Source organism: Entelurus aequoreus, linkage group LG24, assembly GCF_033978785.1.
Source record: "Entelurus aequoreus isolate RoL-2023_Sb linkage group LG24, RoL_Eaeq_v1.1, whole genome shotgun sequence".
Lineage (NCBI taxonomy): Eukaryota > Metazoa > Chordata > Actinopteri > Syngnathiformes > Syngnathidae > Entelurus > Entelurus aequoreus.
This window is the reverse complement of record NC_084754.1, coordinates 28,737,217-28,751,243: the sequence shown is the minus strand read 5'-3', so window position 1 is coordinate 28,751,243 and position 14,027 is coordinate 28,737,217. Positions and strand designations below refer to the sequence as shown.

Sequence of the window (14,027 nt, the reverse complement as noted above, 5' to 3'; positions counted from 1 at the left end):
TACTGCATTTACTTTGTGGATGTGCTTCTGTTCCGTGTTTAGATCCGCATCTTTGCTCGGAAGTCTGCTATCGCGGCTGACCAAGGAGTGTATGCTCTTAGTAAAACTGGACCCATCTTGAAGTTTTTTGAAAAGTATTACAATTCCAGCTACCCTCTGCCCAAGTCTGGTAAGTCAAATGCATTGTATTTGCATACATCTTATTGATGGATAAAATATACCACTTACTTTATCAAGTACAAGATCGACTTGATTATTTAGAATTTTTTTCAATTTGGTCTAGGAAACTTTTCAGACAAATAGTTCCTAGACTGTGCTCACTTGTTCTCACCTGTGCCCAACTCAATGCGTAGGTAGCCCCTAATTAGCAATGATAACATCATTCTTACAAGTGATGGTTGTAACTGCATTTGTGCCCAAGTGCGAGATCCCCTTTCAAATTTTTTTTTGCCCATCATCCTTGCAGTACCCCCTCGAGTATACCACATTTCTCACATAAGGGATCAAGTCTGATTCGTGCAAAGGTTTGGCTGCAGACTGGCCAGCAACAAACACAATTACATTGTTGTGTGCACACTACATGTTTATCTAATTCATGCTCTTATAAAGGTAATGGAAGGTGTTTACTTATGCTTATATTTTCCTCCCCCCACATACTCATTTCCTACTGCCAAAATAAACATCATTTAACATCATCATATGTATTTTTACCTTGGCCTTGCCAGCTTAGTAATAGTAGTAGTAGTTTGATGTCATGGAATTTGGTGAATATTGACTTAATAGTAAAGTAGCTTCAATTGTAATTATTCAAGTGTTTTGCAGTTAGTTTGCATCATTTTTACCTGCTTTAAACTATGTGAATACAGTAGTTTTGCAGATATCAGCTTTTCCAATAAACTGCTGCGTCTTCTCATTCCATCAATCAGTTATCAACAGACACAGGCCTTTTCTGCTCATTGCAATATTTATCTTTCAGTGGTTGACTTTTATGACACGATATTGGAACTGTATCGATGTTAATCATACATTAGATAGTGCATATTTATCTTTAATGGAAACAACGAAGACATTTAACGCCTGTCTTATATAAAGACATTGTATGTATTTTGGTTTGTTAGCCAATTGTGTTCCTAAAACATATATTTATGCATTTTCCCTTTCATCTAGAGTAGGGATATTCTATTAAATTGTTTTGGGGCCCACGTTTTCAAAAAGGACCACGGGGCTGGACCTCTCCCTTCACTATTAGTCTTAAGCTGCACATTTTGGAGAACTAGACACTAAACACTAGACACTAACATTTGATTTTGGTCTATTTATTTGTCGGAGTTACAGGAGCGCTCTGCTGTTTTTTAGGACCTTCTGCAAAAATGTGATTCACTCAGAATTTTTTTTTTCAATTGAACTGAAAAGCCCAAATGATGAAAGAGAGAGGACCTAAAATAGAACCCTGAGGAACACTACTAGTATACCTAAATACGTTGAACACACGACTGCTGACTGCATCTGAAGTAAACAAGCTACAACAACACCTTAATTATAGAAATCACATTACAAAAAAAATTGTAACTACCAAAAAACAGAGACCCTAAAGTTGTGCCTTAAGGAACACCTCAGTTATGTACGTCACAAGTTTGGACCCCAGTGTTTTGTTTGCCATTAGGGTTTACATTTCAATGCAAGGATCTGCCAATGTGCTTACAGTGGTCCAAGTTCCTCTGTACATCAGCAGCACTCTAGTGTTTTCAGGAATAGGCTGCAAAAAATGTTTGTCTCCCAAGTTTTGAACTGAATCTGGGTCCTCGGGCCGCTTGTAGAATAGTTCTGATCTCGAGCCATCCTGGGTCTTTTCATCTTGCAAGCAAAGACAGTCATTGTTAATATTAGTGTAATAAATGATCTCTTCCTAAATGCAGATCAGATTGCCCTACCCGACTTTAACGCTGGAGCCATGGAGAACTGGGGTCTAATCACCTACAGGGAGACAGCTCTCCTCTATGACAAATCTTTCTCCTCCAACTCCAACAAAGAGAGGATAGCTTCCATTATCTCCCATGAGCTTGCTCACATGGTTAGTGTTTTCAAATAGTAGTACTTGAAAGCTTTTTTCCCACTGAAATTACTAACTGCTCCAATTTAAGGTTGCTCAACAGCATCGTTGTTTTGAAAAATCTTTAATTCATGAATTGATAGATGAAGCATGATATCATTAGTTTCGTTGTACAACAGTCACATTTTGTTCTTGTGCTTCTTTAGTGGTTTGGGAATCTGGTGACCCTCAGGTGGTGGAATGACTTGTGGCTGAATGAAGGTTTCGCCTCCTACGTTGAGTACCTTGGAGCACATGTAGCTGAACCAAACTGGAATGTGGTAAGGACTTCTATTCTGGGTCACAGCCACATTATCGCCTGCACATTTTAGTATGAGTACAGTGCCAAGTAAATACAGCACCGATACAGATGCTGATACCGGTACTCTTTACTTAAAACGTATTTATTTAATGTTGGATTTGAACAATATATGAATGTAACAATGTAAGGAAATTCAACAATATCAACAAAATAATAAAATAATTAGCTTATTCCAATTTACCACATACAATTGTTAGAGCAAAATGAAGTCAATAGTGCAAAAAACAAAACAAAAGTAAAAAACAAAAACCCTACTATTGACTCTTATTCAAATACTTTTACTTAAGTATTAGTGCTGGCATTTTAATAATTTTTAAAATCATATTAAACACTCTTTCGAATATGGAATAATCATGATTAATCACAGGTTATAACTTGCTTGCATAAACTAACCTAAAAAAGACCCCAATTGTTTTGACATTTCTGTTAAACGGGTTGTATTTTTTAAATCAGATTAATCCCGCTTTTGTATTTTTATTAATCGCACTTGCATGCATAATTTGAATTAACTTTAAAAACACAAATGTAATTTAATTGTCAGAATATCATAAAGGAGCACTTTTTAAATGTTTTACTTGTATGTACGTCATTTATTTGTTTAAAACCTGCTTACAGTTTTATCAAAAGGACCATCAGGGTTTATTTTGAAGTGAAATTTGTCAGCGATGAAGGTAAAGGAGTGCGGACAAAATAATATACGTGATTAATATGCGTTTATACATGATTAATGCGATCATTTTCTGTGATTAATTAAATGAGATAATGCAATAAACCTGACAGCCCTACTTTTTATAATATTTGCCCCCAAGGCACTCCTGTGTCAAAGATATAGGAATAGGTGTCATTTACATTTGAACCGAAAAATTGTTACAAACTGTACTTTTGGAACAGTACCAGCGCTTAAATGTACCGGTACTTAAAAAAAGAAAAAACATACATACCAAGACAAATTCCTTGTGTGCTAAACATAGTTGGCCAATAAAGCTGATTCTGATATTTTTTAAAAACAATGCCTCTAAACCAGGGGTCACCAACGCGGTGCCCGCGGGCACCAGGTAGCCCGTAAGGACCAGATGAGTAGCCCGCTGGCCTGTTCTAAAAATAGCTCAAATAGCAGCACTTACCAGTGAGCTGCCTCTATTTTTTAAATTGTATTTATTTACTAGCTAGCTGGTCTCGCTTTGCCCGACATTTTTAATTCTGAGAGAGACAAAACTCAAATAGAAAATATTTTAAAGACTTGGTCTTCACTTGTTTAAATAAATTCATTAATTTTTTTACTTTGCTTCTTATAACTTTCAGAAAGACAATTTTAGAGAAAAAATACAACCTTAAAAATGATTTTTAGGATTTTTAAACACATATACCTTTTTACCTTTTCAATTCCTTCCTCTTCTTTCCTGACAATTTAAATCAATGTTCAAGTATTTTTGTATTTTTACTGTAAAGAATAATAAATACATTTTAATTAAATTCTTCATTTTAGCTTCTGTTTTTTCGACAAAGAATATTTGTGAAATATTTCTTCAAACTTATTATGATTAAAATTCAAAAAAAATATTCTGGCAAATCTAGAGAATGTGTAGAATCAAATTTAAATCTTATTTCAAAGTCTTTTGAATTTCTTTTAAAAATTTTGTTCTGGAAAATCTAGAAGAAATAATGATTTGTCTTTGTTAGAAATATAGCTTGGTCTAATTTGTTATATATTCTAACAAAGTGCAGATTGGATTTTAACCGATTTAAAACATGTCATCAAAATTCTAAAATGAATCTTAATCAGGAAAAATTACTAATGATGTTCCATAAATTATTTTTTTAATTTTTTCAAAAAGATTCGAATTAGCTAGTTTTTCTCTTCTTTTTTTCGGTTGAATTTTGAATTTTAAAGAGTCGAAATTGAAGATAAACTATGTTTCAAAATTGAATTGTCATTTTTTTTCGTGTTTTCTCCTCTTTTAAACCGTTCAATTAAGTGTGAATATCATTCATTATTAATAATAACATAGAGTTAAAGGTAAATTGAGCAAATTGGCTATTTCTGGCAATTTATTGAAGTGTGTATCAAACTGGTAGCCCTTCGCATTAATCAGTACCCAAGAAGTAGCTCTTGGTTTCTAAAAGGTTGGTGACCCCTGCTCTAAACAGTATTTTAATGGAATTTTGTGACATGCAAGTTAAACAGAATAGTAATTTAGATACTTCAATAATATAAATAAAATAATAACAACTGATTACCAAATTAAACAATATGAAGTTACTTCCACAACAAATCAAAATAATTTTTGCCGCAATACAGGACTGTGTCATTACGGAACCGAGTTATGCTACCCATCCCTAATACAGATATGTTTTTGTTTGTAAACAAAAACAATCTAACAATAATAACAACACAACAAAAAACTTAAATAAAAAAATGAACAAAAAATAACTGAAAATCTCATCACGCTAATATTGATCTGATTCTGATACTACCGTTAGTACCGATAACATAGATATTTTGATGGATCTGCCTGCCATTCATTAATCACTGACACGTTGGCTGATAAATAGTATGTTCGGTAATGGTTCAGTGACAGCCATGATTCCCTCCACAGAAAGACCTTATTGTGCTCAGTGACATCCACAGAGTGTTTGCCATCGATGCATTGGCCTCTTCTCACCCTTTGTCCTCGAACGAAGAAGACATCCAAAAACCAGCACAAATCAGTGAGCTGTTTGACGCCATTTCATACAGCAAGGTGACGTAATGCACGCAGGCCTATACACACATTTTTGAATTTTCTCCCAACATCTTATCCTACAAACAGCTTTGCATATTTTGTAATAGTCATGAACAGATTTTGAATGACTATTTTCTCATTTTTAGGGAGCATCTGTTCTGAGGATGTTGTCAGATTTCCTGACTGAAGAAGTGTTCACAATGGGACTCAGGGTAAGGAAATATATATATATATATATATATATATATATATATATATATATATATATATATATATATATATATATATATATATATATATATATATATATATATATATATATATATATATATATATTATATTTTACTTATTATATTTTACTTATTATATTTTACTGGAGGAAGAAGACTATAAGTCTTATAAGGTTTACAATTTGGGTATCCATGTACTTGCCAAATATGTGTCATGTTTAAAAGCTACCAATTAGTTAGATATGAATTTATAATGAAATCAGTACAACTTTCCACCCAATAGTGAGTTAATTGTTGGTATTTTAAATTTTGCCTGTACCAAATGTACGAGGCGTGTCAGAAAGTTCCAGGACTGCGAGTACTTTCCACAGTGCAATGAACCAGTATGTCTACAAAATATCCTGCATCACTTGCTTTTGAAGAGGCGAGAGTTGTGGCAAGACAACTTGTGGCTGCTTCCTCCACGACAAAGCACCTGCTAACAATGCCCTGAGCATCCGCCAGTTTCTGGCCGAGAAGAGCATTGTCGTGCTGGAGCAACTTCCCTACTTACTGGCTCTGTGGGATTTCCTCTTTTTTAAGCTCAAGGGTGTCATCAAGAGACACGTTTTTCAAGATAGCCGTGATAACGGAGCTACAGAAGATCCCGGAAGAATCTTTACAGGAGTGCATAAAAGCATGGCAGATAGTTGTAGTTAAAATATATGTTTTGTGGCAATTGTCCTGGAACTTTTCTGACAGGCCTTGTATAACGATGATAGGCAACTAACTCAGACAAATGGCACCCCACACAGGTGCCCAGATTATCCAAGTAATAAACACGGAGACGCTAGTCAAACTAATCAGCTTTTTTTAACATTTATTGATCAACTTTTTTACTGTGTCCTTTTAGACCTACTTGGCAGAATTTGCATTTGGAAATGCAGTCTACACAGACCTATGGAAGCACCTGCAAATGGCAAGTTTTGAATATGACTTTAAACCAGTGGCGTGCAGTCACTAGAGGCAGGGGAGGCGGGGCCTCACCTGCCATCATGGAAAGAAAAAAAAAAAAGAAAAAGAAAAAAAAAATAATTAAATTGTTATATGTATCCAGTGATTACACTAAAGTTATTTTCCATTTAACTTCACCAGTTTTAGATTATTTTTATTTTTATTTTCACATTTGCCATTCAAATACTGAGAAGAGACGGTTGAGGCACTTGTGCCTCACCATGGATTGCGACTCGGCTAACTGCTGGCCTGCTGTGCAGTGAGACCGTATTGCTATATGAATTATATTATACATTTCCATAGTTTAGTTAGCTGAGGTATATAATGTACAGTGTATTTTGTCAACAACTGTATGTGTGTAACGTATTTTTAGTGCTGAGCGATCATAAATCTGCTGCGGAGACACACTGTGTGAGGCTCGTATCATAACCCCGCCTCCTGGTGCCAAGCACCTCCGCCGCAGAATGCACTGCCCGACGGGAGCACCGCGGCCACACCAACCAAAGCCCACACCCAAACCCTCCACGTGCAAGACCGAAGCCACCCAAAAAAAGTCACTTAACAAGAAGCCAAAAAGTGCAAAAACAACAATGCTCGCGCTGCAGGAGCCGCGAACGACCGCAGGGACACAACATTAGGTACACCTGCACTGCAGGTTCATATGTTTTTAAATTTGACTGTGATGATGCAGTCGTGCCTCACCAGACATTAACCTCACCGCACGCCACTGCTTTAAACAATACTTCAGGCGGCCAAAATAACAGGTGGTGCCACTTGGTAGCAGTGCTGGTTATTAGTCGATAGAGTTTAGCTATGTATGGTTATGGTGGTAGTTTATTTCGAACATGCATACAATTACAATATGATACATCGCATATTTCCAGTTTTTCATCACAGCATTTCCGATTATGGGGTGCCAAATGTAAAAATTAAATCACACTGTTTTAGCAGACATATATTTCAATATTTAGCTCAGTTTTCTCACATTATTATTACTTTTCTTACATTGAGTTAATTTGTCTCACATTTCGCAAATAATTATTCACATTTGAGGTAGAACTTATGTGGTGAATATGAATGTTAAATGTACATTTTCTAAATATTTCAGCTAGAAACATATGATTGAATTTTTACATTTGAGACCCCATAGCTACAGCACATAAATAGTGTGACATCACAGCAGCAGGACACTGGTTGAAAAAAAAAACATTACTTTTAATTTTAGACACACCAAGTTTCATTTTGACAAACAAAATACATTCAATATGAGCAGCAACCTTTTATCTACAGGGCGGAGGTACTACCTCTCATTTATGGTGTTGAAAATACTTACAAGTTAATTTAATTACAGAAAAAGTTAAATTAAAAGTAATGTGTTCATTCAAAATCTGATATGGACTACATTGCTCTTTCCACCTGCTTCTAGAGTCCCTCAGGAATTGTGTGCTCTGATTTTTTTAGTAGGAACTCATGTGTGATGGCGGGAGGAACTGAGACAAAAAAAGGTAAAAAAAAATAAATTGAATTTACCATTAAATTATTCCTTTAAAAAACAAGACATACACAAAATGTAAGTACAATTTTATTCTATTTTCATTTTAGTACTTCTGTATTAAAAGATAGGGAGTTATTTTTCACCCACAACATAGAACAGATAAGAACCCTTGGGTGAACCCCCTGGGTTTTGTAAAGTGAGATGTTATTTCTCCTGTCATTAAATAAGTAAGTCATTAAAAAAACCATACACACATCATAAATAATAATATAAAATTAATGTTGTTGTAAAAGTTCATTAAAACGTTGCTTGCATCAAATTAAGAAAACATCTTATTCTACCTACACCCCCTTATTACAAATGCCAATTGAACATTTCACTCAACACAGACGTCATAACGTCATCAAAACTCACTTTTAAAGGAAAACTGCCTGTTTTTGGAATTTTGTGTATCATTCACAATCCTTATGTGAGACACGTGCACATATCTTTTTCTTTTTTTGGGGGTCGGGATCCTTCTGTGTGGAGTTTGCATGTTCTCCCTGGGACTGTGTGGGTTCCTTCCAGGTACTCCGGCTTCCTCCCACCTCCAAAAACATGCACCTGGGGATAGGTTGATTGGCAACACTAAATTGGCCCTAGTGTGTGAATGTGAGTGTGAATGTTGTCCGTCTATCTGTGTTGGCCCTGTGATGAGGTGGCGACTTGTCCAGGGTGTACCCCGCCTTCCGCCCGAATGCAGCTGAGATAGGCTCCAGCACCCACCGTGACCCCGAAAGGGACACGCGGTAGAAAATGGATGGATGGTCATTTTCAGCAAAAGGCGGTGCATTAATTTCACAGAAGCATCATAACGGTCACTAGTTCCTACAACTACTAATCATGGCAGACTTGATGAGCGCCAACAACTACTACTTTGGGACAAATGATGATCCAGAACCTTATATTTTGGAGCCTGAATAAAAGGAGGGTTAGTTACAAGTTTTAGAAGCTGAGTGATAAGCAGATCCAACAAGTTGCACTAATGCTAATTGCTAAATAAGAAATGCAAACTATGAACATACCGTAAAAAACATACAGTTACTGTACAATGTTTGCTCTCACTGGGATGCTGACTGTTGGGATGTTTATACCTTCCTGTTTAGATAAAGAATTAATCATAATACTCACCAGGTAAAAAAAAAAAGAGCGTCTTTTCGTGTCTGTCTCGCGATCCGGGGGTCTACGTTTAATGTCCAAGTTGACCAGCTTCTTAGCTCATAGCCACAAGTATATATATATATATATATATATATATATATATATATATATATATATATATATATATATATATATATATATATATATATATACAAACCCCGTTTCCATATGAGTTGGGAAATTGTGTTAGATGTAAATATAAACGGAATACAATGATTTTCAAATCCTTTTCAACCCATATTCAATTGAATGCACTACAAAGACAAGATATTTGATGTTCAAACTCATAAACTTTATTTTTTTTTTGCAAATAATAATCAACTTAGAATTTCATGGCTGCAACACGTGCCAAGTTTGTACAAGTAAAAGGTATGACGTCTATTTTAGAATGAGCCTTTACTAACTCAGAAGCGATGCAGCACCACATGGGCTCGGTATGTCAATAACTGCATAAGCAAGCTACATCTCTGTGATCACAGTGCCGCTAGAAGTAGTTCCTCAGCGTTAACGCTTATAATAACAACACTGCTAATACTTGGCTAATATGTAGGCCACGACATGTAAATGTAACATTGTTGGTGGTTTTGGGATGCTTTTTCAAGGGCTTTATGAGTTTAAGATGTTACTCCCATTAGGTGCATTGATAGCCAACTCGTACTTGCTGTATATTACAAGTTAGAATGCATAAAAAAAAAGACATTTGATTTTGTCTTACATAGGGATTGTAAATGATAGGCAACATTCTAAACATTGAACATTCACACACAGTGCAAATTGGAACAAAGATGGGGTGATAGAAGAAAGGTAAACATATAATAAATCTATTCGTGGCAGCTTAGGAGAAAGTTATGTATCAATTTCCCTTTTGCATCTCATTGCCCATAACTGTCAACTGTTGAAAGGACCCTCAAACAAAGTTAGAATTAAAGGCATCGCTAGTTTTTAAAGACAGCGGGAGACTTAACCAGGCGAGATGCACTAATAATATAATCATAATAATAATAATTCTGTAATATTATGATTCGTATTATCTAGCGATACTAGTTGTATGTCTATCAGCTAATATCTACTTTACACTCTGAAGTAAAGGAAAACTTGGCAGAATAATAAGCATATTAAAGTGAATAAGGACAGGTTATATGATTATCTCCCTAGTTGCTAATGTTGCTCTGCAGAGGGAAGTCGGGGGGACTCTGCTGGAGCTGTTGTCCCCGCGACCCGATTCCGATTAAGCGGTTGAAGATGGATGGATGGATGGACAAACCTATTTAAAGTTTTTACAAGTGTTTTAACAAACAAATACACGCAACAATTACTTTTTAGAGCATGTAAACATACCAAGTGTGTGTGTGTATGGGGCGGCGATGTTGGGTTTCAGGTGGGATGGGGGCCCTCTAGGAGTTTTGTGTATGGGGGCCCAGACTTGGGTGCTATATAAAACACGTAATAACAATCGGATAATGTACAGTATGTACACCGTCCATTTCCATTGAAACACTCAAGTAACAATTCTCTGTCCAATTTTACATTTAACGTAAATGCGTCCTTTTAAACACCCTAAACACCACAATTGGAGGAAATGTGAAACTTGACATTGTACAGAAGTTTACTTCAGGAATTCTCAGTTTGATCTGACTTGTCACCTAATGGTCTGACTCTTCTTCCAAAGGCGGTGGATGCCACTAAGACCCCTCTTCCCAACAACACAGTCCATAACATCATGAACACTTGGGTGCTGCAGATGGGCTTTCCTGTCATTACCATAAACACAATGAATGGAGAAGTGTCCCAGAAGCACTTTCTCCTGGATCCAGACTCTGAAGTTACCGCTCCATCTCCCTTTAAGTAAGAACAACACTGCTTGTATATATTGGTGGAATTTACATCTGACTTCATGTTAATATTGATTGCAAGTTAATAATTCAACTGATGTCCACAACTGCTTGTTAAAAGCTACTTAGCCAGCATTTGATTAATTGCGGATTATTGACTGTAGCTGCGAATGATTCTTTGTTTGTGACTAACTGCCAACCAATCCAGCCCTTTTGCCCAAAGTCAGCTGGTATAGTCTCTAGTTTTTCTCCAGTCCGAGGAGAAAATGATGAATGGGTGTTTTTCTAAGCCGAATTTAATCGTACAAAAATGAAAGCAAATTTTTCCATAAGAAATTAAAAAAATAAATAAATAATGCAAATCTGATTAATTTGTTACGAACACCAAACATTTAAACAAAGAACACAATTCTAAAGGGAATGATTTTAGTTTTACATGCAGAAAACAATGAAAAATATGTATAAATGACATTCAGCATCACTTTTTACCTTACATTGATGACGCGATAAGAAGAGAGAGAGAAAGGTCACACGGACGCCACCTTTGTACTTTGCTATAAGTATTTTATTATTTTTAATTCATTAGTGTTTTTCACCTTCTTTATCAAAAGGTTGGCGCTCACAACTTTCTTTGGAACCAAGGTTACTCATGTTTGCAGTTGCACTCAATAAAAGAAAAAAAAAAACACGGAATTATTTGGGCACTGTATTCTGCTGAAAAAATGCTATGCACAATGTTTACACAGTATATCAATATCTGGATCATATAAAACGAGGGTACGAAAACCAAGGCGCCACCGTATACATTCAAATAAGTTTGCTACTTTGTTTGCAATAACCTTGTAAGAACTGTCATTCTCTACAGGGCACATTTGTCAGTTATACAGTACATTTCGGGAAAAAAACATTGCCTTGTTACGCAAAACACAAAAGTCCACTGCATAGGACATTTGTTCTCAGGGGGATAGACAGTGATTACAAGTGTTATCCATAATATAATACAAACATGTAGATGTTATGCTTCCTTTGGGAGGTAGCACCTCTCCGAACAGAAACAACATGTTTACCAGCATGTAAAAATAATATTTGTTTTGCAGCTATGAATGGATTGTCCCCATCAAGTGGATGAAGAATGGCTTCTCCCAACAACCAGAATGGTTGACTAAAAAAACAGGTAGTGTAAATCAGGGGTGCATGGTTGGCTTCCTCTGCATTTGTTTTTTTAACAAACTATAAATTAAAAACTAGTTACCGAATTCAACTTTCAGTCATGCGATTAAATGTGCTGTACTATGCATTTTCCTGGAGGTGTGGGAACTTTTTTTTTACTTTGTTAAAACGTAATTTCCACATCACTTGCCTCTTGTGGTTATATGCTAAACACAAGTCTTCATGACTAACACATGCAGCACTTTCCTCTGCAGACACAATATCGGGGATGAAGATGTCAGGCTCTGAGTGGCTACTGGCCAACCTCAAAGTGGTTGGTTACTACAGAGTCAACTATGACCAAGGCAACTGGGACAGACTTCTGCAGACTCTCAGTACCAATCATTCTGTAAGACACTTTGTGACATCATAAAACTGTTTCGTGCTTCAGTCGTGGCATATTTTTAATATTGTTAGTATTTAATATTTTCCCCAGGCTATACCAGTTATCAACAGAGCTCAGATAGTGGATGACACCTTCAATTTGGCCAGGTACATGAAAACTGATCAAATTATTTTTTTCTGCTTTTCGTGGGGGTTACGTTCCGACACCGTCTGCAAATAAATGCAAATAATTGAGACCATAAAAAAAGTCTATTTTTGACACTTACTGTATATCAATATCAATCAGTCTATTGATGCTGCTGCATTGAGGCGCTACTGTACGCTTCACTGGCTTGCTCCTCCCAGTACTTGCATGCTATTTTAATATGCCGTACATTTGAGGATTTAGAATCACATGTTTTAGTACTGACTCACAGTACAGTATATAGTAGGGTTTTCCCAATATAACTTTTTCACTTCCGATATTGGAGCCTTGAGTATTATATGATACTGATATTAATCCGATATGATATCAGTAGGAATCAATACTCATACTTTTATTATTTTTGTAGTGTGTGAAATGTTAGAAAAGCGTTGATCCAGTGAAATTATTCAGATAACAATAATAGGTATGAAAAACACTGTCTTTATGACAAATGTATGCTTTTAAAGTTATGTGGTAATTTATTTTTGGCGACACCTAATAATAATAATTCCATCCATCCATATTCTACCGCTTATATTAATTAATAATGAATTATTTTCTAATGCGTTTCTACATTGGGGACTTTCCATCTGTAAATAATATACAACTATGAATATTTGATACTTCTTTGTATTGACAAAGTTGTGTTTTAGACGATAATATTATTCGATTAAGGACATTTATTACGTATGTCAAGCTTGTGTAATTGACTGTCGTGTAGCTAGCGCCTACTAGCCTACAGCCTACCATGTTTACCTTTTGTGAATGACTTCACTAAAACACAGTACAAGGGAATATCAAACCTGTGTGCTTATATGTTTGTTTATTGGACTTTTGGCATATGCAGTCCTAGAAATACAATTGAACACATGTCAAAAGTTATTTTTTTCTCCCCCCAAAAAGTAACCCACAAAAATTATATATCTCAAAAAACACAAATCAGTCAAATAAGAACAGGCAAATATTAATGTGAAACCACAGACAACTATACTCCTAAATTTCCCCAACACAGTGCACCAATACACAAAAGCAGACAAAAGGCTCATCAATTATGTACCTTTCAATTACCTTTCAACCAGGGTTATATTTGAGATCAGTCTCTTTTACATATTTTAGGTAACCACCTAAACCACCTAAACCACCACTTCTTAAAACTTAACAGAAAAAACATTCAATGACAGTGTGGCAGGGAGGAGCTGCAGCCTTCCAATGTAGTACAATGAGTCTTCTAGGCAATAAAGTAGCGAATGCTACAAGATTATTTTTGGATTCACTCTGAGAAGATGACAGACCTCTGCTACGAGAATTCGGTTTGATCTTTTCGTCAATTACCAAAGACAAAGCATTAAAAAAAGTCAGTCCAATAACTGCACAGGGTTGGGCAAAGCCAAAACATATGTAATAA

At 35.8% G+C, this 14,027-nt stretch overlaps 1 protein-coding gene across 2 annotated transcripts in view; it reads left to right on the top strand.

Annotated features, from left to right (window-relative positions):
- Positions 1-14,027, top strand: part of LOC133641430 (aminopeptidase Ey-like) — a 37,597-nt gene that overhangs the window by 14,042 nt on the left and 9,528 nt on the right. For both annotated transcript variants that reach the window (XM_062035158.1, XM_062035159.1), the window contains 10 exons: positions 43-169; positions 1,917-2,071; positions 2,257-2,370; positions 5,009-5,152; positions 5,281-5,346; positions 6,257-6,322; positions 10,722-10,897; positions 11,982-12,058; positions 12,309-12,442; positions 12,530-12,585. In XM_062035158.1, the coding sequence (XP_061891142.1) occupies positions 43-169; positions 1,917-2,071; positions 2,257-2,370; positions 5,009-5,152; positions 5,281-5,346; positions 6,257-6,322; positions 10,722-10,897; positions 11,982-12,058; positions 12,309-12,442; positions 12,530-12,585 (1,115 nt within the window). The remainder of the gene's footprint in view (positions 1-42; positions 170-1,916; positions 2,072-2,256; positions 2,371-5,008; positions 5,153-5,280; positions 5,347-6,256; positions 6,323-10,721; positions 10,898-11,981; positions 12,059-12,308; positions 12,443-12,529; positions 12,586-14,027) is intronic.